The following is a 25582-nucleotide window of genomic DNA, read 5'->3' on the forward strand; positions in this document are numbered from 1 at the left end:
TATTCGGGTGCCGCTCTCGTAAGCGGTGCAGATGACAATTTTTAATGCAACCCGCCATCGCATCATCAACTCCTTTCTCATGTAAGCCACCATGGTCGGGACTTTGGGACAATTTCGTGCAGCGGTAACAAGCTATCACTCGAGCTACCTGCGCCGGCCTGGGCCACTTCGCGGCTGTGGCCGCCGCCTGCACAGCGACCGTGCGGCTAGCTCAGTGGGCTTTTCGTGCCTCCGGCGCGTTTTCGCATCCAATGGTAATAAACAGTTATAGAAACAGAGTGCCTGGAATCGCTGTAGAACTTTGGTCGCAGCCAGCTGCCCGATTAGCTGACGAAATCACGGCGCCTCCGCCGCCAACGATCGGGTCGTTCGTTCTCGAGAGCAGAAGCTCCGCCCTCCGGCCACTCCGGCCCTCCGATTGGAGCGGCGAGCCGAAAAACGCCGGCAATGCGGAAGCGGCAAACACAAACTCGTGACGTGTTTGGATGTTGTTTATTTACACTCGGATGTCGATTGCGCGTGGTCCTCTGCTGGCTGCTCAGTTGCGTTTCGCACACTTTAAAATTGATTTTAAATATGTTCTAGGCTGTATTCGCCGCTGATATTTTGCAGATGATGTATATGTGTTCTCACCAATCTATCTCCGAAGTTATCTCGCCTTCGAAATTTTGTGTCAGTGCCCCTTTAAAGGCGTATAATTTTGTACTAAAAGACGACTGCAATGTATACATAGTTAATTTAGAGAAATTCGCCGTAGACCTTGTTTTGGATTTTAGGAAACACGGTGTGGTTGCATGCAAGGACTGAGAAGGCGGCGACGTCGTGTCATTCAGATTCAGAATGTAGCTCACTTGTGCATGAATCTAATGTGCACCCTTTGTCTAAATTTACTAGGCTAATGGTAAGCCTTCTCGACCCCAAAGAATTAAAAGAATTAGCTCAACATTTAAATGTGACAATATTATTTATTGTCAGTGAGAAGCAAAGGTGCTTTTTCCAAGTTTTTGTTTTTCCCGGCATAAAGCTTTTCAGCATTGCTGGGGACGTAAGCTTGTACATTGAATTTTTTGCCACTTGTGCAGTTTTGGTATGGGCTAGAAAAGTTTGACTAAGGCAGTACACAATGGAATGTTAATACATATACAACTGCGGCCGCTCATTACTGTTATAATAACGCGATAAAATGTATACTTCCAACTGTAGAAAAAATATATTGTAATTTGTTTAACGATGCGCGCATTTCCGCGCACATTATTGTTTCAGGTTATGTGCTGCTTCCGTATAGCAAACCACGCTTTGAAAATTCGAGAAATTTCAACAGCTCATAACAGTTTTCACAACTCCACTGTGAAGTAACTTCAGAAACGCGCACAGCTCAGCACAGTTATGTAATTTTGATAGCGGCAAAGCACGGTGAAATGTGTTTTAGAGTATGTGTCCAGAATGCGTTACAGTTGTTTCCGGGAGCATACTACTCCTTATACCGAAAGTGGTATTTCCCCAGGTGAATTCGTCACTGGGGCCACCCAAAACTGCACTGAGAACCAAATAGCACAGCTCAACATGCCATAAACTATAGTACTCTTTTATTCGAAATTTTAACCTGGGCGCGATATCTCAGCTTTACACTAAACCACACAATGCCTGTGTGGAATTAAATGCTTTTAACATGGTTCGTGTGATTGTGGACGCGCAGGATGAAGTGAAAGCCTTAAACTTGTCGCAACAAAAGTAATAATTTTTGCTGGCCCCAACGTGTCGCATTTCTTTATGAGTTGAAGCAACGCTTTTACACCATGATCTACTCAGATTGAGTCGTACCCAATGTGAAGCTTAAATTTTCGCGAGCCTTTTAGATGCGAAGCAGTTTATGGTCGAGCCTGTTCCCTGCGCCGTTGTGGGCACCGTTGTGCGGCGTCAAAACAATCGAACTAAGCCAGGTGTCCCAGCTATCATGCACCAAGATTTTAAGAAAGGCCAATGGCGTTACTTGATGAAAACCTAGTGCATAATATTTGCAGTACTGCAAAGAAGCAGACAGTATTGTTTCACTAATAACACTTAAATAATGATTTGTAATTGATTGCCTAATTAGAGCAGTAGTGTCCTAATCATTAAAGTGTCATAGAGGCACTTGTAGGTACCCACAAGAGGCACCTAACTGCGGTATTCTCACCGACGAGTTAATTGCGTACTCATTTATTCTGAGTGATAAAGAAACCCCGCGAAATATGAAAAATACAACGTGCGCCCCTGCCCGCATTAGAGCCACTGGATCAGGTTTTATTTAGTGGCTCTAGACCGCATCTTACAGCAGCGCCCTCAAACACGCTGCGACTGAGGTAGCCAGAAGGGAAAGAAAGAAAACAAAGCAGAAATAGTGACCGAGTTTGTGCCTTATCTGCCACACGCGCCCCGCGAAACGGGCTGCTGCTGCTGCTCCTTTGCATGCCATTATCAAGGTGATGCGCGGTCTCCTCGGGCGGATGAAAGGCGGAGCGATTACTTTCAATCAGCTTATTTGAGGGCGCTGCTTTATGAAGCGGAGGGGCGCGCCGTCACGTTGTGTTTTTCTTATTTCGCAGGGTTTCTTTATCAGTCAGAATGAATGAGTACGCCGAATTTGTTCGTCACTGAAAATACCCCAATTAGATGCCTCTCGTGGGTACCTACAAGTGCCTCATTGACACTTTAATGATTAGGAGAATACTTCTCCCCTTAGATAATTAATTGATATCAATCATTTACGTCTCATTAACGAAAACATTCCTGTCCGCTTCTCCAGAGTACTGCAAACATTATGCACTACGTTTTCCTTGAGTAACACCATTGCTATTTTTTAAACCTTGGTGCATGATAGCTGGGACACCATGTACATACATACACAGCAACTTCGCCATGATTTTCTTGAACACAAAGATGGCACTAAATTATTTTCGAAATTATAAATAAACGTCGCTTGCTTCATTGCGTGTGAGTGAAGCCGGGCAACATGGGTTATTTGGTCTCAGCTGCTTTCAAAACATTTACTTGCGACTTCACACACCAGATAGACCCAGTTTTGCCGCCAGCATTGCCAGAATTGTGAAACGTGGCACGGCGATATTAGAGTGACTGTGTTTCCTGCTCACAACGCAAAAGTGGGTGCCCGTGTTTTTCTCGATTGCAAAACGCCGCCGAGAAAAGGGGCACACGAACCTGCTGTGTTGAAGAACTTGCGAATGGCACTGGTGCTCATGATGCCTTTTTTGCGCAACACGTCGGCGTACACGCTGGCCAGGCAGCTGGTGATGGTGGTCAGGAGATAAGGCAGCGACGAAATCAGGCCATTCTGGAAATAAACAACGCCGCAAGCAGCAATCGAATGTACTCTTGGTATGCAAGACCTAGCGTCACTTTAATTTTCATAGCGTAATCTATTCTCCGGCTTTTGTTTTCTACGTTAGCAATCAGGGAGACTGTTGCTGCTGGTGAATAAGACTTTCGCGTTAATATTTACGAATTTACCCTTCGGGGCTTTGCGCCCTATAAATGCTAACACATACAAAATGACGTATGCAGGGTAATCTGAGCGACATATCCGCCCTTCGTTTGGTTTGATTTGCAACTCTTGCGTGTTCAGCCTTTCCAATGAAGCCTATTTCCACCCTTAGCTACCTTTTGAGGAGTTCTTATTTTTGGCAACATAAGGAGCGTCAGGAGCTTACCTTTTTGATATCGTACATTAGGATGGTGGCCAGGTAGGAAGGAATGATGGTCAGGAATGTGTAGTAGATCCAATTAGATCCGAAATGTGCCAAGGAGAGAGCCCACAGGCCTTTTGACATCATAATTGGCTTCCAGGGTATTTTCGCGTTCTGTAAGAAACAGAATGATGGAATTTGAACTCAACTTTCAAAACAACGGCTTGGGTTCGCTGTGTCAGCTCGACACACATAGTTGAAGTAAGAAAGCAACCGTACATGTCGTCAACATCGGTTAGGTGTGACGTAAAACACGCAAGCGACGTTTCACAGCCTAGCCGCTAACACAAGGTTTACCAGATTCTTTTTTAGAATGTACTATTGAACTTTCTTAAAGTTCATAGTGTTCAACGAAATTTCAGCGCAGAATTTCCCGCTCGAAATTTCGGCAGCACACTAACTGACGTTTACGCGACTTGCTTTCAGAATTTACACTAGCAATTTTATGTTTTGCCTCGAACTTCTCGAAATCGTACATTTCTGCTTCTGTATTTATACCGATAATACTCTGCTTAGCCCTGCCTCTGCCGGAACTTTCAAACAGCACTGCATATTTCCTTTGTGTTACACATAAAAAACTTTGTTTTGAATTTCCACTAATGAGAATACTAAAATTACGCGGTGCCTCGATCGGCGGTGTTTATTTCTTGCCTTAGACCAGCCAACTCTCTCCGCCTTTCCTTTGAACGCGTTGTAAACTTAATTGAAGTCTGGTTTAAATCAGTAGTGCTGCCATCGGCCAGGCATACAAGAATGCTATGCTTGGTATACAAGAATATGATTCCTGATTTTCACGCATGGAATCAGGCTATGCGTTTCTATAAGATGCTGCGCCGCTTAGCCCTTGTGCTTTGTTCTTTTTGTAGCCAAGCACGGAAGAAGCGCAAGATGCATTGTACCGTTCCCCGGATAACTTTAAAGGGACACTGAAGTGATTTGTAAACATTGCGGGATTACAAGCGCAAATTGTAGTACGGAGTCCCAAGGCCCTGTTTCGACCACTCTGAGCGCGTTTACGCGAATTTATTTAGTAGAAAAATCAATTTGAAAATGCCGTCCTCCTCTCTGCACCCTCGCCCATTTTCTGTGGCATTTTCGTGTGACGTCGGGAGGAGATGAGCTGGCAATTGGCTGCGCTACTGCACGGCTCCCCGGCCTTCAGACAGAGTCAGTCGGCCCAGCGTTTCGTCCGCCGATCGCCGACGGGTCGTCGCAATTCGTTCGCTCAGTTGAAACGAAGCCAGCACACGTTTGTGAATGGAAGAATGCGCCTTTCTTTACTTCGTTAGTTTGTACACTGTATCTAGCTCCAAGTCAAGGTCGCTTCACACAAGCGCTGCACAAGCGCACATCGACGCTTCGCTAACTGGTACGCCAGTAGGAAAATATAGGGCCTCTTGAAGGCGGGAGAAGAGTCAGCGAAGTCAATATAGGCACTAAGGAAATAAAATCAACTGATACTTTTACCGTACAGCGTAAAACTAGGGTGCAGGAAGCACTTTCTTGCGCTGGGCGAAAAGCACAGCGGTCACCAGCACGACTACGCATCTGCGAACGCTTTTTCGTCTAAGAAATGCAATTGTTAGACGGGAGATATTGTGGAAACTTGGGGGACGCTTACTGCATGAGCGCAATACAACAAATAATCACCTAAGCTGCTTGAAATGCTAAAATTAAATAAAAGGGCAAACTGGTTATACATTATATACCTTATATTTCCAACTTCGGCATCGCTCGCCCGTGGCCGAGTGGTCTGGAGCACTAGGTATGTCATTGCAAGTGTTTTTGCAAGTCACAAGTTCGAATTACCGCGTGTACACTGTTTTTTATAAGTAACTTTTTCGTTTTCCGCCGATGTTTTCTGTGCTGAGTTCAGGTTTTTTTGGGCCGCGACGTTCATTGCTCCACGTACTAGTTCACAGAACGCGCGCAGGCGCACTAGCGAGTTCTCGTTGGCGTGCTGTTGCCATAAGCACCAACTGCTTGCGCGCAGTGGGCACAGGCGAGAATCAACAGACCCTTGGCCTGGTGCGAACACGCTTTTTACGATACAGGCATGAGTGAGTCAAGCTCCAAATATGGGGGGAAAGCGCATGGCATTTAAGCGTCTGCGGGGACGCGGAGGGCGTTCATCAACTGCATAGGCCTCGGCTAGTGATTGCTGTGATTCCAAGCCGTCCTGGGAAGCTTATCTTATGGATTTTACAGCCGAAAACTTGGCAGAAGCGCGGTACGATGATTGCTGAGATATCGAGAATGCCCATCCAACGATGCCGTCCGATGTCAAGCATGTTGTTTTACAGAACCGAAACCGAACCTTGTTTTGTTGCTAACCTTGGACATCGTCCAATCACGGTGCGTCTCCTCCCGTCGTCACAGCCTTTAGCTGGTGCGGCCGCCGCAAACTGCGGATGATAGTTTTTCTTATTTCGCGCTTTGTAAAATAATTACCGCCTTGTCAACCGGATAAACGATGAAAAGTGTGCTAATTTGAGTCAGTCTACGCAGTGCAAGCAGAAACGGGAGCTTGACAAATTCACTTCAGTGTCCCTTGAAGAGGATAGCAAGACCCAATCGTGCACAAAATATCTGATCGCATTTTTATGATAACTTCCTGGGCGAGGTAGGTCCCATTTTTTGTTTACTTGATAAGCTGTAGGCTTGGGCGAGTTGGTATTGCATGCTGTGTGTTCTCTTGCACAAACAGACTAACACGCCCCATAGAACACACGGACACGAAGCGTTGTGTCCTGCGTTCTGTCCTGTGTCTTCGTGTTTTTGCGGAAGCGAGCGTGCAGTATTTTTACTTTATTGTCTTCGTTGTATCCCTACTGCACCAATTTTTGTGAAACGTTTACAAAACACTGTAAGCTCACCTTTGTGACTTTTTCGTCACCCTGATTGAGGATTATGTAGTCGTATTCCTCCTGAGTGATTCGGGGGTGCTCCTCGGGGCTGTCGTAGACAAGCAACATCCAAAATACGAACCACACGCAGCCAAGCACTCCTGCACACCAGAAAAAATAGGGAACAGTCACAATTATCAAAGTGAAGCTTGTGTGTTCTCACGGATGGCGTTTGTAGCGCGAATTCGCCCTGCAGGAAAGTTAACTTTCTCTGACGATGATGGTGTGTGTGAAGTGTAGCACAATTAGAACGCTTCCCTGCGTAGCTTGGCGACAGTTCCGTTACGCCTTCTCCGCCCCTGATGTGTAAGGGACGGAGGAGGTAACGCAGGCGTGCGACAGCGCGACGTAAATAGGCCTAACGTCGTGTTGTGAGGTGAACATCGACATCCGTTACCCACAGGCCAACGTAGAATGAGAATGGCGTTGCTCTCCGTTAGGCCCAACGTTAGGCCTAACGTCACATTTTGGGATTTAACACCTCTAAGCGGCACCCGTTTAAAACTTTGCTCACTGAACGCCAAGAAGCAGGTACCGGTTCGCACCGTACACGCCAAACCCAGACGTTAGGCTTACGGAGTGCACACCGGAGAGTTGCGGTGGGTATTCTAGAAACGTGGTGCATACCTCCACTGAAGCACATGCTTGCAGTGTGGGATTGGCCAACCAAAGAATTTATCACGAGAAAGCTCCGCGGTCAACTATCGTTGTCGTTAAACGGAGGTTGGCATGATTTTTTTTCGTTGCTTTTTTTGCCAGCGAAGCCATGTAAATCAAAAAAAGCTCGGCTGGTTGAGCGCAAAGTAACCAGTATAAGCAACCGTTGTAACGTCCAAGAATAAATTCAGGCTAAGTTAGAAGTGACGGCTTACGATAACAAGCATCACATTAGAAAATGTGAAACCATTGAATCAACCGCATTTTCCCTCTTCTTTGTACTTAGATTGTTAGCTTTACTATAAACAGGGAGGATTTATTTTAAACAGGGAACCCGTGCAAACATAAACCAAACGTGCTGCCATTACAAACTTCTCAGTCAGTTTGTTAAAGAAGGGCCGCTTGCAATACTCGGAAAGGCGATCGCAAAGAAGATAACGCAGAGGACGGCAGTGTTTCCGCTTGCTTATTTCTTTCAGATATACACCCGTTACATTTCTCCGCACATCAAACTATATTTTAAATTCTCAGGCAGCAAATAACTGCCTCCATGACGCATTCACTTCATCGAACTAAAGTATAAAGTCCCCAAACCATTGCACACCACGTACATACACACCCCAAACCCGCGCAACCTCAAGAAAGTAAAGAAATATTCGATCTTGGGCTCCTTCCCACCACTTGCAGCCGACAACGTCATTAGTGGCGGCAAATCACGACGTACGACACTCCCATCCCACAGGCTGTACGGGCACCAAGAACACGCTCGCAAACAGGCCTGAACGCCCCTGTCCTCTAATGCACGTGGATGCCGTTTCGTTCAGTGACCTTGAGGCCACGCTGCGGGGAGCGCTTGCACTCTGCGCTTCGCTTCAGTGATCACGAACACGGAACACGAACATGCCCGGTGCTGACAGCTGTTGCGGGTCTCTTATACAATAGACTACAACAGCTGCTTGCTGTAAAATGCATCACACCGTACGACGTATCAGAGATTCTTTGTGAATACGTCCCGTAAATCACATATGAAGGTACATAGGCTCACCAAATACATAGAACACGGCGGGCCAGCCTCCAAGGAACGAAGACGAGGCAAGGAAGCCCGAGAAGGTCAGCGCGGCCATGGCACCGACGTGTGCACCAGCGTGTACCAGTGCAGTGGCAGTGGAGCGCTCGAACTTGGGAGACCACTGGGCGAGCATCGAGTGCATCGCTGGATACGTGACACCCTGGATGAAAGAAATAAAAGTTTACCCGTCAGAGCGTGTACAAATGGTGACGGTGATCACCATTTGTACACCAGAAAGTTTGCTTGTTGCCTGAGGGAACAGTTGAGGGCTAGAGCTGTATGATCAGGGAATGTTGGTAATCATCCTGTTAACCTGTACTAGTCGCGCGTAATGTTACGGTCATCAGTTACGAAAACAGTCTGCGTGGATCGGACATTACGCCGCCTTGCTGTTCTCATCCAGCACACGCGTCTGCATTATTCCTGTGTTATGTGAAGCTCCGTTTATATCGGCAAGATGAGGTACGCCTAAATCGACAAGAAAGCCTACGAAGGGCGCCCCTAGCTTAGTGTCTGCCGTAAGGGAAACGGCGACATGGCGCTCCTTTGCTGCCATTGTTTAATCACTGTGTGGGAAGCGCGATGAGGCCATTAGTGCTGTGCCTCGGAAGCTGCGAGGTTGGTGTCCGACAAAAAATGAGTTCTGGGGAAACCTTAAAATAGACATTGGCTGACAGGGAAGTAGTGCACCAATCTCAGTGTGTGGGTGGTAGCCACGTCACTTCTTTTTCTAGTCCTATCCCTCTTTATTATTTCCTGTACCCTATACCCCCAGTGCAGTGTAGCGAACCGGGTGCCACACCTAGTCAGCCGCCCAGCTTATCAGATCGCCTTCCTTCTGCTCTTTTGCTGAGAAATACGGGAATGAGATGACAAACGACACGCATAAATCTATGATCAAGCTCCATATACTGGTCCCAAGTAAACATTACGAGGCCATGAAGACAACATACAGCGTTGTTTGAATCATGAAACTGTCATAGTGGAAGAACTAAACGTAAAGATCTGTGTAAATTGCGTTTAATTAGTTTAGATAAATAGGAAATAAATAAAGGGTAGGAGGCCCGGAAATATTTTCCTCACTCGTGGAATGACGTGAAAAGGCGACGTAACAGCCCTGCCTGTCGCCAATACAAACACAAATCTCAAAGAACTGAGCCAAGCATCAAATAAAATCAAATCAATCTCTACTTTAGCTACATCTCTTTGACTCTTGTAGCCACGTGATGTTACAAAGTCGCCTACTCTAGTCCTGGAATGTGCTGTCAAAGTTGGACGATTTATAAGGAACTCGGGTCGCCAATTTTCTAATCGGAACATTGCAAGATCAGATGGTTTCAAGTCGCCGCCGTTTTTGCAACATATAAACCTTAGGTTGACATTCATCGTCCGAAGCAAACACGGAAGTCCCGGCCAAGCCATTACAAAAGGAAGCTCTGTAACAGTTTTTTAAAAGTGAAACGGCGATAACCATATTTACGCCCCTGTTTGTTTTCATGTAGTGACATGCAGTCGGCATGCCTTCTTTTGACTTTTGCACCGATCGCATCGTAAGAAATTTCGGTATGACATAAAGTGTTTTCAAGAAGCAGGCAATTTGAAATATGTCCTTGTAAATGCAATTTCTACCATAGTAGAAACAATGTTTCTCCTCAAAACAAATATGTAGTGAAGTGTTAAAGTGATAACTTTCGAACACAGGATAGCTGTTCGTTGATCGAATTAATGGTATCTTCGCGAAAAGGGTAACTCATCGACTGCCATGACAGCAGCCGACATGCGAACCAACTGCACATTAATTGGGAAAACGCTAAGAAGAAATATCGAACATTATAAAGCTAGGGAGATAAATAGTATTCCTGTAGTTTTTGTTTCGTTCACTCCATATGTTTAAAAATGTGTTTCTGACACAGGCCCAAATAATTCATGTAAATTTAGTACTCGCATTTCTTCCTCTAGAGATGCGGGACAACCCGAAGACATTGTTGTCGTGTAAGCTCCAGCGGACCCGCGAGCGTGGCGAAAGCCGGGACCTTCGGCGGAGCTCGCATTTCCTAACATGTGTACTGTTGCCGAAACCCTGAATCCAGACTTTTCAACTCATCGTCATTAAAACAGAGATTCGTCCTCGACACGTGGATGTTGAAAGAACTGCACTGCGCGTCGCACTCGGCGCAGCTGCACTGCACATGACGGTTGATATTTTTTTAAAAGAAAAATATTGTTGAAGGGCTAGGACAAACATGTTAATTGTGGCGGGGACCATATGTACAGCGCAGCAAACAGCAGCGCTGGCTTCCAAACTGTTGTTAGCCAGCTGTTGGCAGAGAGAGCATTTATATGCACCTTTCCTTCGCGCTGAAAATATTTTACGTCTTTTAGACAAACCGAGACACCTCGCATGATTTTTAAAAGGAAATTATGCGCTTATTTTTGCTTTGGCACCATCATGTTTACTTACTGCTCGCAACTTCTTTTCTGTATATAGTCAATTCGTGGTGGTTACAGAATAGCAAGCCACCCGCCGCGGTGGCTCAGTGGCTAAGGCGTTGCGCTGCTGAGCACGAGGTCGCGGGTTCGATTCCCGGCCGTGGCGGCCGCTTTTCTGATGGAGGCGAAAAGCAAAAACGCCCGTGTGTACGAGATTTAGGCGCACGTTAAAGATCCCCAGGTGGTCAAAATTAATCCGGAGCCCTCCACTACGGCGCGCCTCATCATCTGCGTTGCGTCGGCGCGTTAAACCCTACAATCAATCACAATCAATCACAGAATAGCAAGCCAAGTTCGGTGCTGGGCTCACTTTTCTATATCATTAATTCTGCATCTCTCTAGATCTCTCCCTTGGTGACTATTTGTGATATCCTCACGCAGTGAAGAGGGAAGCAGAGTCCTTGTTGAAATAACGTTTATTGGGGCGAACCTGTGCACCGCAATAAACTAGAGCAAAATACAAACGTCCAAGAAGCAGTCAACAAAGTGACGTGCACAATAGAATGTTGACGAATTCGACGAATGGTATGCCGCGGAGCTTGCTTGCTACGCATTTGTCTCGAATGGTCTCGTTTTTAAAAAAAAATCGGATCATATCGAGAACATTGGCGATCAAACACGAACACTCAAAGATAGCGACCTCCAAGCTGCTCGCTTTCCCTATCAAAGAAGATTGCGGTTTCGCGCGAAAGAAGAAGGAAACACGAGCTTCGCATAAAGCACAGAAAAAGATGGCCGGGCATTGCAACAGGCTGGTAACGAAACGCAAATAAACAAATCAGAAGACATGCTTAGCGAAATAGATATAAATTTAGGGCGGGGCAATGCAAGTTCTTTAGTTTTGCTTTAAACATAATGCAATGTCCGTCGCTACTGATAGCTGAAAATGGAGTTTTCCGCGAAGGGCTGTCATCACCAAAAGCGGTGTCACTTCGTTTATATTATCTGGTGCAATGCCACACAGATGTACTCAAAGATTTGCATCGCTATCTTCACCCACAGCAACCACTTTACGAGCTAGTGACATTGCAGAGGCTTTTCGATGACGTGGCCGGGACCTCTGTGTGACCACACCAATCTTGTGACTCAGGAAGCTGGGCGGACGCATTTAAATACTGAGCATGAAATTGCGTAGCGTAATTAGGCCTAGCCTTATAAGGCGTGTTCGGACAATTACAGAAGACAGGCTGACTCGGGACTCCAACACGTTTGCGCGTGCCTTGACTCAGTTATCATTATACAACCGCTGATAGACATATTCCTTCGAAAGTAGCTTAAACATTTCTTTCGCGCTTTTTGTAAACTGGGAAGACCGCATGCGCTGTCATATGGCCATCGCAGAAGGCGACAAAAAAATCTATCGTTCAGCGAACAATGTTCTTTCCAGAGCTTTAATGATAAAGCTCGTTTGCAGGTCACACATTTTGTTATTCCGGTGGACCGTAAGCAGCATGAATATACAACTCTGAACGAACTCCGGATCAAAGTTCACGCCTGGCGTCTCATTACGATCTCGAGGTCATATCAAATAATTGTGCTCTGATAAGGTTGCACAAGTCACGACTTGGGGTCCATAAATTTTTGGTAGTCCTGCAGCGAATCCACGTTCGATTAAGCTGCAAGCTCATTCCGAGATTTTTATTTGATTCTACGATCTCTCGGTTTTAACGTAGATCGCTTTATATGTACCCTGCTGCAATTTTGAGCATTCGCTTGTTGGCAGTGCCGACTAGCTGGCCGTGCATTCACCTTTCACAATAATCTAAATTCAGCGGAGTTCGGTGGAGCACGTGCGGAGTTCCGCTATTGAACTCGATCTAAGCGGTCTGTTTGCGTACCATTTCCAGGACGGCAGAACATCTGTCAGCGATTTTTCACCATGACAGCTGTATTTGCAGGGATTATACCGTTTTTTCAGAATGCCCAATAATTCCCGATAACTCCCTGTAAACAACGGTTGAAGATTTGTTGTTGGGAGCGCGAAACCAACTAAATTTTCCGTGGGTTCAGGGCCTAAGGGGTGTGAAAATGTGATTAGATCATCCCTGAGGACAACCGCTAAGCAACAAAGATAGATTTTCTGTATACATAGCCGCCCACTACAGCCTAACCACAGCCTCGGAGTCTAAAGTCCCCAAGTTGATTTTTAAGTGCGAATGCACTTCTTAAGTGACCCTGAACCTGCGTCCACCGGCGATATCCGCGCACGTGGAGATGGGCGCGCGCAGCCTGGCCGCTGACATGGCACATACCCACGTGGAGGATTGGCCAGGAATCTCCTCGTCTTCCTTGGCAACGGGGGGAGATGGGCGCGCGCTGCCTGGCCGCTGACATGGCGCATACCCAAGCTTTCTGGGGCCAGGAATCGGGCGTGAGAAGGGCTAATGCACCCGCTTAAAGGAGTACTGACACGAAATTTCAAAGCTGAGATCCGCTCTAGCAATCAAGTACAACGACAACACAAATAGGTGTCTGTGCATGCACATACCCACGTGGGGGATTGGCCAGGAATCGGGCGTGAGAAGGGCTAGTGCACCCGCTTAAAGGAGTACTGACACGAAATTTCAAAGCTGAGATCCGCTCTAGCAATCAAGTACAACGACAACACAAATAGGTGTCTGTGAATAAATGCATCTTTCTTTCTTTGTAGTTGTGTGTGTGTGTGTGATCTCTCTTTCGCGAACATTACCGAACCGCGCAAATTCAACTCGTGCATTCGCACTTTCACATTCTTCCCCTCGGGGAAATGCGGGAATTTTTGTTGCACAACAAGCAGTCATATACTTTCGTACTTGCGCGCAACTGCTTACTCTAGCTGTCACTCGTATCGGCGTCTTGGGGTAGTGTTTCGCACAATTAGCCCTCAAACTTCACAACTAAACGTGAAATTCGGCTCTATGGCACAAGCTTTCTGGGGAATTCGGCATAAAAGGGTATTTACCGGGAACGCGTGACCGTAATACACTGCTGAAATACAAAATAGTGCACATCGAAGCAAGGACACAGCCAGATGTGACTGTGCTCGTCTTTGTCTGCGCCTGTGTCTTCGCTTTAGTCTGCGCGCTTTTTTATTTTACAATATCGCAACAACTTACCATGCAAACTGCAGTGCTGACCAAAACATCAATTGGGACAATGAAGCTAACCAGAGTCTACTTCACGCGCACAATTTAGCGAAATTCCGGAGTATTTTCAAGCGGCATTACGTGTGTGTGATGGACAGGCGTAAAGGAACTTTGTGTAACTTAGATGGAGAAAAAAGGGATGCTTCTCCCTTCCCCAATTATGATAAGTTCCATGCTGGGAAAATCAGAAAATGATATTTGGATTCGGACAAGACGAAGTCATCTTTGTTTGCGCTATTGGCACCTTAAATATCACCATTCTGCCCTCCACAACCCAGGCAGCGCAAGCCCAATCTAACACGCTACCTTACACTACAAGTCTTTGATAGGCGCTACAGGAGAGCTATTGTGTTGAACACCTACTTCTCCGAGTCCCTGGAGAACGCGGATGGCGATGAGTGCACCGTAGTGCGCCCTGGAGGCCTCGGGGATGGCCAGAGTGAGCACGGCGGTGAGCAATATGCCCAGGCCAAACATCCACCTGGCGCCCAGCACCTCGGCGATGCGGCCGCCCGGGAGCTGGGTGATGACGTAACCGTAGAAGAACGAGCCCAGGATGATGCCCTGGGTGTACGTGTCCCACTCGAACTCGCCCGTTTGCTGCACGGTGAGATAGGTGCATAATACCAGGTTACAGATTGCTGCATACAATTGGTTAGTAAAGAAGCGCGAGATGTGTTAAACGCTGAAATATGGTAATTCTGCGACGATCGTGGGACCTCAAATCGAGCAAAAGGCACGCGGAAAAACAAGGCCACATATAGCACACACCACTCTCACTGCAAGATTTATGTGTAATCGATTTTACCACAGGCTTGAGTTACTGTCGTCGTTAATTTTTGCTGGCTTACATACTTTCACTACTGGCCCTGCGTGCTGGTGGTGGGCTCACAGCGCGCTTCGCACTTCAAAATCAGCTGTCTGCATGACATGCTATGCCTCTCTGTCGTAAAAAATTTATAAATCTTTTCTGACGTGAATGAAGTCGGGAACAAAAAAAAAATACTTTTAACGCGAAAAGATGTGCATAAATATAAAACAACGTAATTTCATTACCGTTTAACAAATTACTTTCGTGCAGCAGCAAATATGTTGTGGTAACTCTCTCGTTTATTGCTCTTTTTTTTTTTTTGCAGATTTTGTAAATGACTCAGTGTCTCATAGAGACACCGCCTTTCACAACTTTGTTCGCAACGCGTTGTTATTTTGTTCGCATCAAAATATAAACGTACTTGTATTTGTTCCTCTGCATTATCTGCCGCAGAAAAAAGTTCGTACACATAGCTTCAAAATAGCGGCAAAACGGAAAGTCGCCAGTTACCAAAATACCCGTTTATTTTCATTTTGTTTCTGTATTGAGCTCAAAACACTGCTTAAAAGCAGTATCGATGACCTTTTGAGATGCCGCTAGGTAACCTCATACCGCCGCCTGCATCGTCTCAAGGAAAGTATCACAAAAAAGTATCACCCGATTCTCACACCACAACAATTATCGTTTATCAAAATGTAGGACTAACTACGGCAAACTAACTGCGAACTTTTTGGCGACTTCATTCTGGAATTCAATACCCCCAACCATTAAATCATCTTCAATTCATTCTTTTAAGAAGCAGCTTCACTGGATTATTTTGGCATAACGATTGTTATCATGTACTTGTATATGTGGTATGTAGATGAATATCCCCCTTTAATTACCTTTGAGTATAACTCTTTTAATTTTTAGTAAAAATATGTGGCTTGATTGTGTAATCACGTTCTTTGTGTTTTTTAGGATTGTTACTGCTGTTAACCGCGTTAGGTGTACTTTTCCTTTGTACTTGTTGGTAGGAGGTCCCTCCCCAGTCTATGACTATGGGACCTCCTAGAGTTATTTATGCACTGTACCATTTCAACTGAAACAATAAACTGAAACTGAAATTGAAACAAACAGGGCTACATTTTAGTTTAATGCCCGCATCGCTTTCTCGCTCATAAGAACCACACGACGTCACATTTGGGCTAATCTCAGGACCTCATCTCAGGCAGAAACTCACGCAAGAAGCGAAGAATTCATCAGTAAAAGGCTGTCAACACCTTTTTGTATCCGCGTGCATTGTTTTTTTTTTTTGTCTTTCCCTCGGAAACCGGCAACTCCAAACTACCCTCCAGCAACTCTAAACAAACACGTTCCCACACCCCACGAAACTACACGATATCCATCCCGCACTCTATAACCCCCTGCGACCAATGCGCTACTCTCTCTGTCACACAATCTGGGGCAGCCAGAATAACCCAGAGTTGAATCCAATTCCCACTCCTACGTACGAGCACTGGGAGAGGAAACTTGCCAGCTATGACACAAATTGACAGCTATGGCTGACCGAAACGGCGAAGACGGTGGGTAGAACCAGCGGAATCCTGGACCAAGAAGTCCGCCCGCCTCCCGCCTTTCCGGTTGAATAAGGTTTGTCTTTTTCCTACTCTTCCTCCCCCAAGGTAAATAATCTAGGCGCGAAAACCTCGAGATTAAAGGGATGCAACCAACGCTTAAAAAATGACATCGGCGTAATCATTTTAGGTTGCAAGAAATCGCATTTATACGAAAGAAAGAAAAAAAAATGTTGAAGGTTGCACTTACGCGTAAGACATGAATGGCGAAGCTGTTGTAGGTGATCATTGATGGACACAAAGTTGAGTTATAGTTTGTTGTGTCGTGGCTGACGTCGCCGGCATGACATTTTGATTACATTATGTTGAGCAAGGCCAGAGTGAGCCCGTCGTTTTGTTCGACGTTCTCCTACGCCACTCTGCAAGCGCCACTTATCGTCTCTAGTGGATGCTTTGCACGCCGAGCCTCTCGAAGCGCGGCCGCGCAAACTATCTGCGGCCGGGCCACGCGGAGTCAATAGGGAGTTTTAGCTGACCGTCTTTCACGGTCCGCTCCGCTCCGATAGCAAGCGGAAGCGCCATTGCGCATGCGTGGCGCGCTCGGCCACGAACGGCATTCTCCGGTTGCGCTGAGCGGGCCGCCGATACCGGAGCGGAGCGTCTAAAACGGTCAGCTAAAACTCTCTAATGATCACCTACAGCAACTTCGACATTCTAGTCGTGCATCTTGTACTGTAGAGAACGCATGCGCATGACGACGCGAGGACGAACGAACGAGGGGCGTGCGCTAATGACGCGAGTTTCTTGTTCCGAGTGCCAGGATACGACAAACGCTGGAGTTTTTTTTTTTTTTTTTTTTTTTTTTTTGTGGCCCATTTTGGCCAATCTCCCTAAGTGGGCATGCTTAGCTTTGCGAACGTGCGTTTGAGGCCCGGGCGCAGGAGCGCTCGTCATTTTCTTGGCATTTTTAGCTGCGGCCACCATACACAAACGATTTGCGCAACAGCTTCGCTGTTAATTATGGGTTGGTGGGGTGGGATATGCTTCAAATTGGACAACAACAAACGCAGCCATTTAAAGTAAATGTCGCAGGTTTAGCACTTGTAAACTTGGTTATCACGATCGAAAGCTGAAGAGCACGCCATCCATGGCGAGTCTGAGCAACCAAACGCCAGCGAAGCAGCCGTTATATGCTCTCCAAGTCACGTGTCTGCTCCCCGCAGCCGCGTCCTCGCAGACGACCACAAGGTGTGACGTAACACCTGCCTCACTTGCTTTCCGGCGGGTGAAGGTCATTGCGGCGCGACGAATGACCTTGTGAGACATGGCGTGGTATAACCTTCACTCTAATAACCAGCAAGTTTGAAGTTTCTAATTCCGACGTATCATTGAACTCACCTCTTTTTCTCCGTGCGTGTTGTTACTGTACGGGTCCGAGGCATTCGCGAGGCTGTAGACGCACTCCGAGTGGTTGCTGTGTTTGCTTCCACTGTCGGAACTCTTCACCATGGCGACGAGAGCGACGCTGAGGTTCACCCGCAGGGAGTACACGTTCATCAGGCCAAGAAATCCCATCAAGACGAAGATGTGCCGCGCAGGAATGAAATCTAATGGGATTTGAAAAAAAGAATCAATTACAAGGATTGTCATCTACGCAATGATGGAAGCATTAAAGGCAGAAACGGTGCTTGGGAAGAAAAATTTTATGTTTACTGTTAGGGTACCGGCTTTGAATTATTTAAGTGTGGTGGATATTGTATGTATGAAGGCATGCATACGTACGTACTACGTACGTTCATACGTACTTACAGCCACGATCTTAAGTTTACGGACCAGAGAAATGGCAATTTTAGGTTATTTCTCTTCCTATAGCCGCCCGATAAACTGTCGAATGCATGCGAGATGTCGTATAGGTACTGAACTAATGAAAACTACCGCACATAGTACCCATGGCTGCCGTGCGGCCGAGAAATAACTCAAAATTGCTGCTTTCTTGGTCCGTAAACGTCTGCTCTTGGGTGTACGTACGTACGTACATACATATGCATGCATACATACATACATGTGCATACATACATACATACATACATACATACATACATACATACATACATACATACATACATACATACATACATACATACATACATACATACATACATACATACATACATACATACATACAGTGTGTTGCGACGATAACTGGAACACTTTAAAAAATTTTCCTGAGCGATCCGCCGCTCTGTTCACGCTCAAACTTCACACAAAGGTCGCATTTTGTGGTCTATTTTGTTTGACACCGGGAACAACAACGGTAGTTACCTGTTTATTCTGAAAATAAATAAAAACGATTTTCGCCTATGGGAAAATGGCGGCGATTTGGACGTGCGAGCCCGAAAACCGGGTTTTCTGATCGTCTGTTAGCTCATTTCTAGGTGCATTTTCTGATCGTCTGCTGCACCATTTGGCTCCGTACGTGAATCCCAAACATGCGTTTCACTCTGCAGGTGGTTCCGTCGTTCCAACATCAACTTGGGCTGGCTCGCACGTCCAAATCAGCGGCCATTTTCCCATAGGCGAAAATCGTTTTTATTTATTTTCAGAATAAACAGGTAACTACCGTTGTTGTTCCCGGTGTCAAACAAAATAGACCACAAAATGCGACCTTTGTGTGAAGTTTGACCGCGAACAGAGCGGCGGATCGCTCAGGAAAATTTTTTAAAGTGTTCCAATTATCGTCGCAACACCCTGTACATACATACATACATACATACATACATACATACATACATACATACATACATACATACATACATACATACATACATACATGCATACATGCATACATGCATGCATACATACATACATACATGCATACATACATACATACATACATACATACATACATACATACATACATACATACATACATACATACATTCATAGCAAATTCGTAATCTGTAACTCAGTGGAGCTTCCAGCATAGGGCAAACCAGTAAGCATGAACTTAAGTGACGAAAACATAAGTTACGTCTTATTACGTCTTATTGACTAAGGAATGGATTCAGGTTTAAATCCAATGAGGCTTTGTTGGGGGGACTCGAAGTTCGAAATCACGACATGTCCTTGTGGAGGTTAAGAAGCACATCGTAGGGAAGGAATTTGCGTAATCTTAGATCAAAGTAGGACTATTTTAGGCCCTTAAAACGTCTTTTACATACCGGGGCGATTGTTGCAGTTCGCCGCCATCTGAACCACCGGGTTAATATGCAACGGCAAAACGTTCTTCCACCAGTTCTATCGTAGCAGTACACGCGCAAAGTACAGCATCAGTTCAGAAATCTGTGTGCATAGCACTGACTTTACCGCGTACCCGCAGGCGCAGTCAGCTTTGCAGGCTTTAAAAATACGCGAATCTGGATCGAACGGAGCCCCCTTTCCTACCCTACTGGCACGTTTGTCAGTAACTTTATTGCCTCGATTGGTTTCAACGGCGTGGCCCTAAAAGACAGCGCGACAGCCTTTTACGCGGATTCGTTTAACAGGCACGCTCGTGCCTGTCATAGCACGCTCATGCCATTCTGCGCGAACAAAGCCTGTTTAATGCCTTCCAAACGTTCCGCGCGGCGAAGGTTTTCCTCCAACGGTGCGGGCTCTCGCGGCGTCCTCGTTTCGAATGCGCGCATCACCGATGCGAGATTTCGTTTTGCGGGCAGAAGTGTGGCGCAAAATCGGGCCCACTTTCTATACCGCAGAGGTCGTCTATAAATGTAGGACTATACGTGCACCCCAAAAAGAACGGGTTTATTTGTCCTGGAAGAAGTGAAAAAGTTTTTGATTGCAAAGCACGTCCCCCTTTCTATGTGGACAGAATTAAAACGAATCGGAGGTGATATTCCCGTAGAAACCAGGTTGGGGTCATCAACCGATTAGTCAACTCATATTACTCGTATTAACCAGGAAAGCAACTACGGTTGCTCTGGGACAGGCGATTCGATTTTGAATCCGTGCACACGCCCCCATGACAACAAGAACTCTTAAATATGTACATTGTAAACCTTTTTAGCATGAAAGTAAAATAGATTGTAACGTATTTTGACCGACAATAAATACGAAACCGGGATTCATTTGGTGCACACTAGTCGGCTCAACGGTTCAACTTCTTGTGCACAAATGGCAACAGAATTTGTAGTTCGCTCTGTAGTTCGGCGTAGAATCTGTAGTGTTTTTTTTTTTTGACGTACAGTAAACACTAAAGTGAAGTATTAATTCATATGTGCCGTGTTTGTTAAATCTTGTCTAGCAGATTCATATATTGACATCAGTGAACATACCCATGATTTGTGGTACTACAAGCATGTTTTTCTCCTATCGACATTTTGCTTTAGCAGCTCAAACTCAGTCGCTTTGTCGACACTTGAAAACATAAAATTAATCGCCAGTTATTCGTAAGTCATGTTCCTACATCTTCAATTGTTTAACTACTTCGCGAAGTTCGTGAAAGAGAACAACGTGCTCGTAGCTGACTTATCTATCGTTGCCCTCTTTTTACGTCCCAAACTGACGGCGTTCCGGTACTTCCGTATTCGCTTTATCCCAAACAGCACTTTGGAGTGTCGCCTCCTCGCAGTACATCCCACCCAAGATAGAGAGATCAATTGTTTCCACCATGAGCGCTTAGCAGTAAAAATAGCTTACCGAACATTTTCTCTCCTTTTCGGTGCTTTTTGATTGCCGGCACGGACACCACGGGCAGCGGGCCGCCATTTTTCTCGGCCGGCTTCATTGTTAGCCTGGTCCTCTCTTCTGGGATGTCGGTATCTGCGTTGAGAGAAAAAAGACGAAAAAAGAAAAAAAACATCTATGACGCCATTCAAGCTCAAGCCCCTTTCGCAGGCGCATGTGTTTGCTGGCCGCTACACATCGCACTGTGTCAACAAAACTGCCTCAAGGACTGAGGCTGTAGCGCGCCTGAGCACCTGTAAAAAGTTGGAATCAAATCAGATGCCTTCCCATCGCGTGGTTTTCAAAAAGCAAGCGAGCCGGAATGTGATGCTAAATTCCTCTCCTGCTCGCGGGGGCGTTCGTGCGCGTTGCTAGCTACAGCTACAAACCTGTTTAGGCGTGTGGTGTACCCAGTTTGTTCATGGTTACATCTTAAAAGGGAAGTTGGCACCGATCCGCAGCTGTGTATCCGTATACGACATGTGCAACGCATGGGCGTTGTAGGAAAGTGACAACCGTGGCGCCAAGTACAAAAAAGAAAAATTATCAAGACGTCTCACTTTGTGAACGCGGGTTATGCGCAAGCAGCCTAAGTATGCTTATCCCACGCCTTTTGCCGGTCTCGTTTAGCTCGTGCTCGGAGCTGGCTGAGGTATCCTCCCGAAGTGTGTTCACAAACCGTATTCCGTAGAGGACCTTGCCTGCTTGGGGCACGTTTGACAGCCGATACCTACTGAAAGCAGGTACGAAACATCCTAAAGGAACTTATAACACACAAAAACCACCTAAAACAGGGAAAACAACCCCAATAAAAAAATCATGCACGTACGCTTACTGTTGCTCAGCTAACTACGGTACGTGGATGATTGATTGATTGTGTGGTTTAACGCGCCGACGCAACGAAGGCGATGAGGCACGCCGTAGTGGAGGGCTCCGAATTAATTTTGGCCACCGGGGGATCATTAACGTGCGCCGAAATCTCGTACACAGGGGCGTTTTTGCTTTTCGCCTCTATCAGAACAGCGGTCGCCGCGGCGGGGAATTTAACCCGCGCCTTCGTGCTCAACAGCACAACGCCTTAGCCACAGAGACACCGCGACGGGTCGGTACGTAGATGGAACCAACGCGAAATTAAAAGAAGACAAAGGAAGTTGACCACAAGGATATCCACTTCCTTTGTCTTCGTTTAGTTTCGCGCAGGTTACATCCACGAAATGTCTTTCCAACTAGTCCAGCTTGCAACCCATCTGTAACTGCGCGACAGTTGAAAACGACCTGAAGGGACAAAATCACTCAGGTTAAAAAAATAATCTTAACCAAAACTGACCTAAACCCGGATTAAATCACGCTAATGTACAAAAATATCAAGAGACGTAACCGAAACCGACATAAAAGGGACTAAGCCAAGGGAAAGAACCAATCAAATTACAAAAGAGCTGGAATTGTCCGAAAGGACAATTTTGTTTATATTGCATAAATCTGTCATAAACAGATACCACGCGTGATAAAAAGAAATGGGTTCCAAGCAAAACAAATAATTTTAAAGAAAACAAAACCAGATCCTGGAGGATTTGAAGTCGGTTATTCGTACTGATGGCCAGAAATGGAACCTCCATACCACGAGATTTTTTTCCCCCTGTATTGCCTGTCTACACAACAACGTACAGCAAGTACGAGCTCAACCTAAGGGTTGATGTGATTAAACACCGCTGCCATGCTTTGATCAAGAAGTTAGTTTGTGGACTCTCAGGATCATTAAATCACTCGTTATTTTCAAAACATGATCGTTACACTTTTGTCAGAGGAGTTATTTGGGGATTTGAAGATTTTTTTAGTGTACTGGGTCAATTTAATTATGTGTATAGCAGTAGTGACCTAAGTAACAGAAATTCGCCATTTGATCCAAGCGCTCAGTATTTAAAGGTGCTTATGACGGGATACCGTCTTCGCGACGTAGCGTGTTTTTTGAGCGAAAGAAATGCCACACAGTTTACGCATTTCAGGGATCCAGTCATGTCAGGTTGGACCGAATACATGTGCCGTTTGAGATGAAATCAGCATATCACGAGTAACTAGTAGTGCCGCAATCATTTAGCGATCACTGTCTAGTCATGGTGTCAATGGGTTTTGCGGAAAAATGCCACTTTAACTGGTGGCTGTGTGAGTTGAAAGCTAAACTGCTGGAAGATAATGTTTTTATGGGAGAGAGTAAAGGATAGGTTATACAAAAATTATGATAGGGACTGCGTGAACTGTTTTGGAGCCTGATAACACTTTTACCTCTTATTTAAAAATAAGACCTAAAAATGCCTGCAATTGAGTGTTCCAGCCAGATCTGCCGTGAAAAGAGAATGGACAAAAACTAGCTGTGGAGCTTATTGCAGTAATTCCAGCTAACAACGGAAGAAACAAAGGGGCCTGGTCGTTTTACTGAAGATATCAGACATCTGGAAGTCAAGACAGAAGCAAAAGAGGATGAAAAATATAAAGGCGCCGCAATAAAGGCTAGGACAGAAAAGTTCCAGGGAGGTGAAAAGCACACTAAACGCGGCAAGGCCGATGAGAAAATCTAGGCTCGCAAACAGGAGATAAAACAAATAGAGCATTGTGATGTGGTGACAAAGGAACGAAATAACATCATTAGTGCTTTCACAAAATACTGCAGTGATTTTTGCGCGCAGAGAACCGCCAAAGGGTGGGTGGGTTCGAAACAGAGTTTTTACAGAACCTACCGTTACCATAAGAAGAAAAACACATATGCTAGAAAGACCAATTTCTGGACATGAAATTATAAGCGCGATAGACGAGTTAAATGCCGGGAAGTCTTTGGGATCAGATGGAATAAACACTGCTTTCTACAAAGCTTAAAGAACGATTGAGCCGATCTCTTATTTGTAGTAGTATTTGAATCTAGTTTTGAGAATGACATTTCACCACCACCATTTGATCCCGCGCACTCTGTTTTACTGCAAAAAATGCAAAGAAATGGAAAAATGAATCAAGTTCCCGGGTTATCGTTCAATAACCCCTTACGAATGTCGGCTACAAAGTTTAACACTTTCAAGGTCCCAGCGAAACGGTTACGCCGCACTAAACTTGTGGCCTAAAGGGAAGGAGTATATACATTAACGCTCACACAGCAAAAAAAGCACCCTTGAATGTGGCGATGCTGACGTGCGGAACGTAGCAAATAGGTCTGGAAAAAGCTTTCGATAGTGCATGTCACAACGTTCCATTTGCTGTTTCGGAGCATGAAAGCTGGGGTCGTTTGATACAAGGAGTGAAAATGGCGTATAAGCATTGTACTACGAATATTATTGTTAACAAGGAGCTATCGGAAAGAATAGGTATTAGGCCATCTGTCAAACAGCGATGCCCTATTTTACCTTTATTATTCGCTCTTTATTTTGAGCCCTTTTGTGCGAAGAAGTATTCAAGGTAACCAGATTCGAGGGTTTAGTCTGGAAGCACGTGAGTTAAAGGTGTTGGCATATGCAGATTATGTGGACATTTTTTGTAACGATAAAACTGAGTACTCAAAACGCTCTACCTGTCACCAGAGAGTTTTGTAAAACAAGAGGCAGCAGCGGCAAATTGAGTAAATGTTTTGGAATGTGGAAGGGGTAATGGTCAGATACGTTCAGCGTTTATGAAGCGGTTGAGTGGACAACCCCACCTCCCAAGTATCTGAGAGCGCCGCTGGATAGATACCGTGAAAACACGCTGAATTGGGAGAGAAGCTGCAGGGGATACGTGCGCAGACCGAGGCATGGGCGGGGGCCCCACGTATCGGTCTTTGCACGAGTCACGATATACACGTGTGTTTGGTCGCCAGGGTATTATGATATGTAATGCAGTCCCTCTTTCGTACAGGAGCGAACATTCAGAAGTTTCATCGAATTTTCGCAGTGTTTGTCTGGCAATCTGGTTTTTGAACGTGCAAGTTTTGCCACTTGAAAGATGGTGGGATAGGATTGCCGAAGCTATTTGTAAAGCAGCTAGTGGCGAAAGTTTTGTTTCTTCGGAACAAAACTGACTCTTTACTGCGTGCGTTTATATACCAGTAAGTTTGTGTACCTATTTGCCACAATTTATTGTAACAACCAAAGATATGAAAATGTATGCTGTCAGTGGTTTTTCGCGCAAGGTTGTGCTGTATTTATGGTTCTTGTATGCGCAACTTTTGATTGATTACATGTATACAGGAACGCGTAAGCGTTTGTGTCGTCAACTAGTTGAGCTTTTATGTCCTAAGCCAATGTATAAATCGTTATCTCAGAGGACATAGTCACAATGTCCTTAAGCGTGGTAAGCGAATTACAATTTCTGCTGGGTCAATACTGTATACCACGAGACCATACAACCCTAGTTCACGAGACCATACAACCCGAGTTTGTTTAAACGGAGTACTATAAGAAACACGAGGATGTATGCTGAAACGAGCCCATAGATGGCACCACACGTCATGTACTTCTAAGAGTTCCTCTATATAGAGCTATG

General features: G+C 45.5%; 1 protein-coding gene across 4 annotated transcripts in view; it reads right to left on the reverse strand.

The window, feature by feature from the left end:
- LOC144174931 (sialin-like) overlaps positions 1 to 25582 on the reverse strand; it is an 82988-nt gene that overhangs the window by 12101 nt on the left and 45305 nt on the right. For all 4 annotated transcript variants that reach the window (XM_077703921.1, XM_077703922.1, XM_077703920.1 and 1 more), the window contains exons 2-8: positions 21056 to 21178; positions 17756 to 17964; positions 14354 to 14590; positions 8352 to 8535; positions 6620 to 6750; positions 3708 to 3857; positions 3199 to 3331 (exon numbers count right to left, since the gene is read on the reverse strand). In XM_077703921.1, coding sequence (XP_077560047.1) covers positions 3199 to 3331; positions 3708 to 3857; positions 6620 to 6750; positions 8352 to 8535; positions 14354 to 14590; positions 17756 to 17964; positions 21056 to 21178 — 1167 coding nt within the window. The remainder of the gene's footprint in view (positions 1 to 3198; positions 3332 to 3707; positions 3858 to 6619; positions 6751 to 8351; positions 8536 to 14353; positions 14591 to 17755; positions 17965 to 21055; positions 21179 to 25582) is intronic.

Source organism: Haemaphysalis longicornis, unplaced genomic scaffold (genome assembly GCF_048455015.1).
Source record: "Haemaphysalis longicornis isolate Haplotype H1 unplaced genomic scaffold, Haemaphysalis longicornis Haplotype H1 scaffold_3, whole genome shotgun sequence".
NCBI classification, from domain to species: Eukaryota; Metazoa; Arthropoda; class Arachnida; order Ixodida; family Ixodidae; genus Haemaphysalis; species Haemaphysalis longicornis.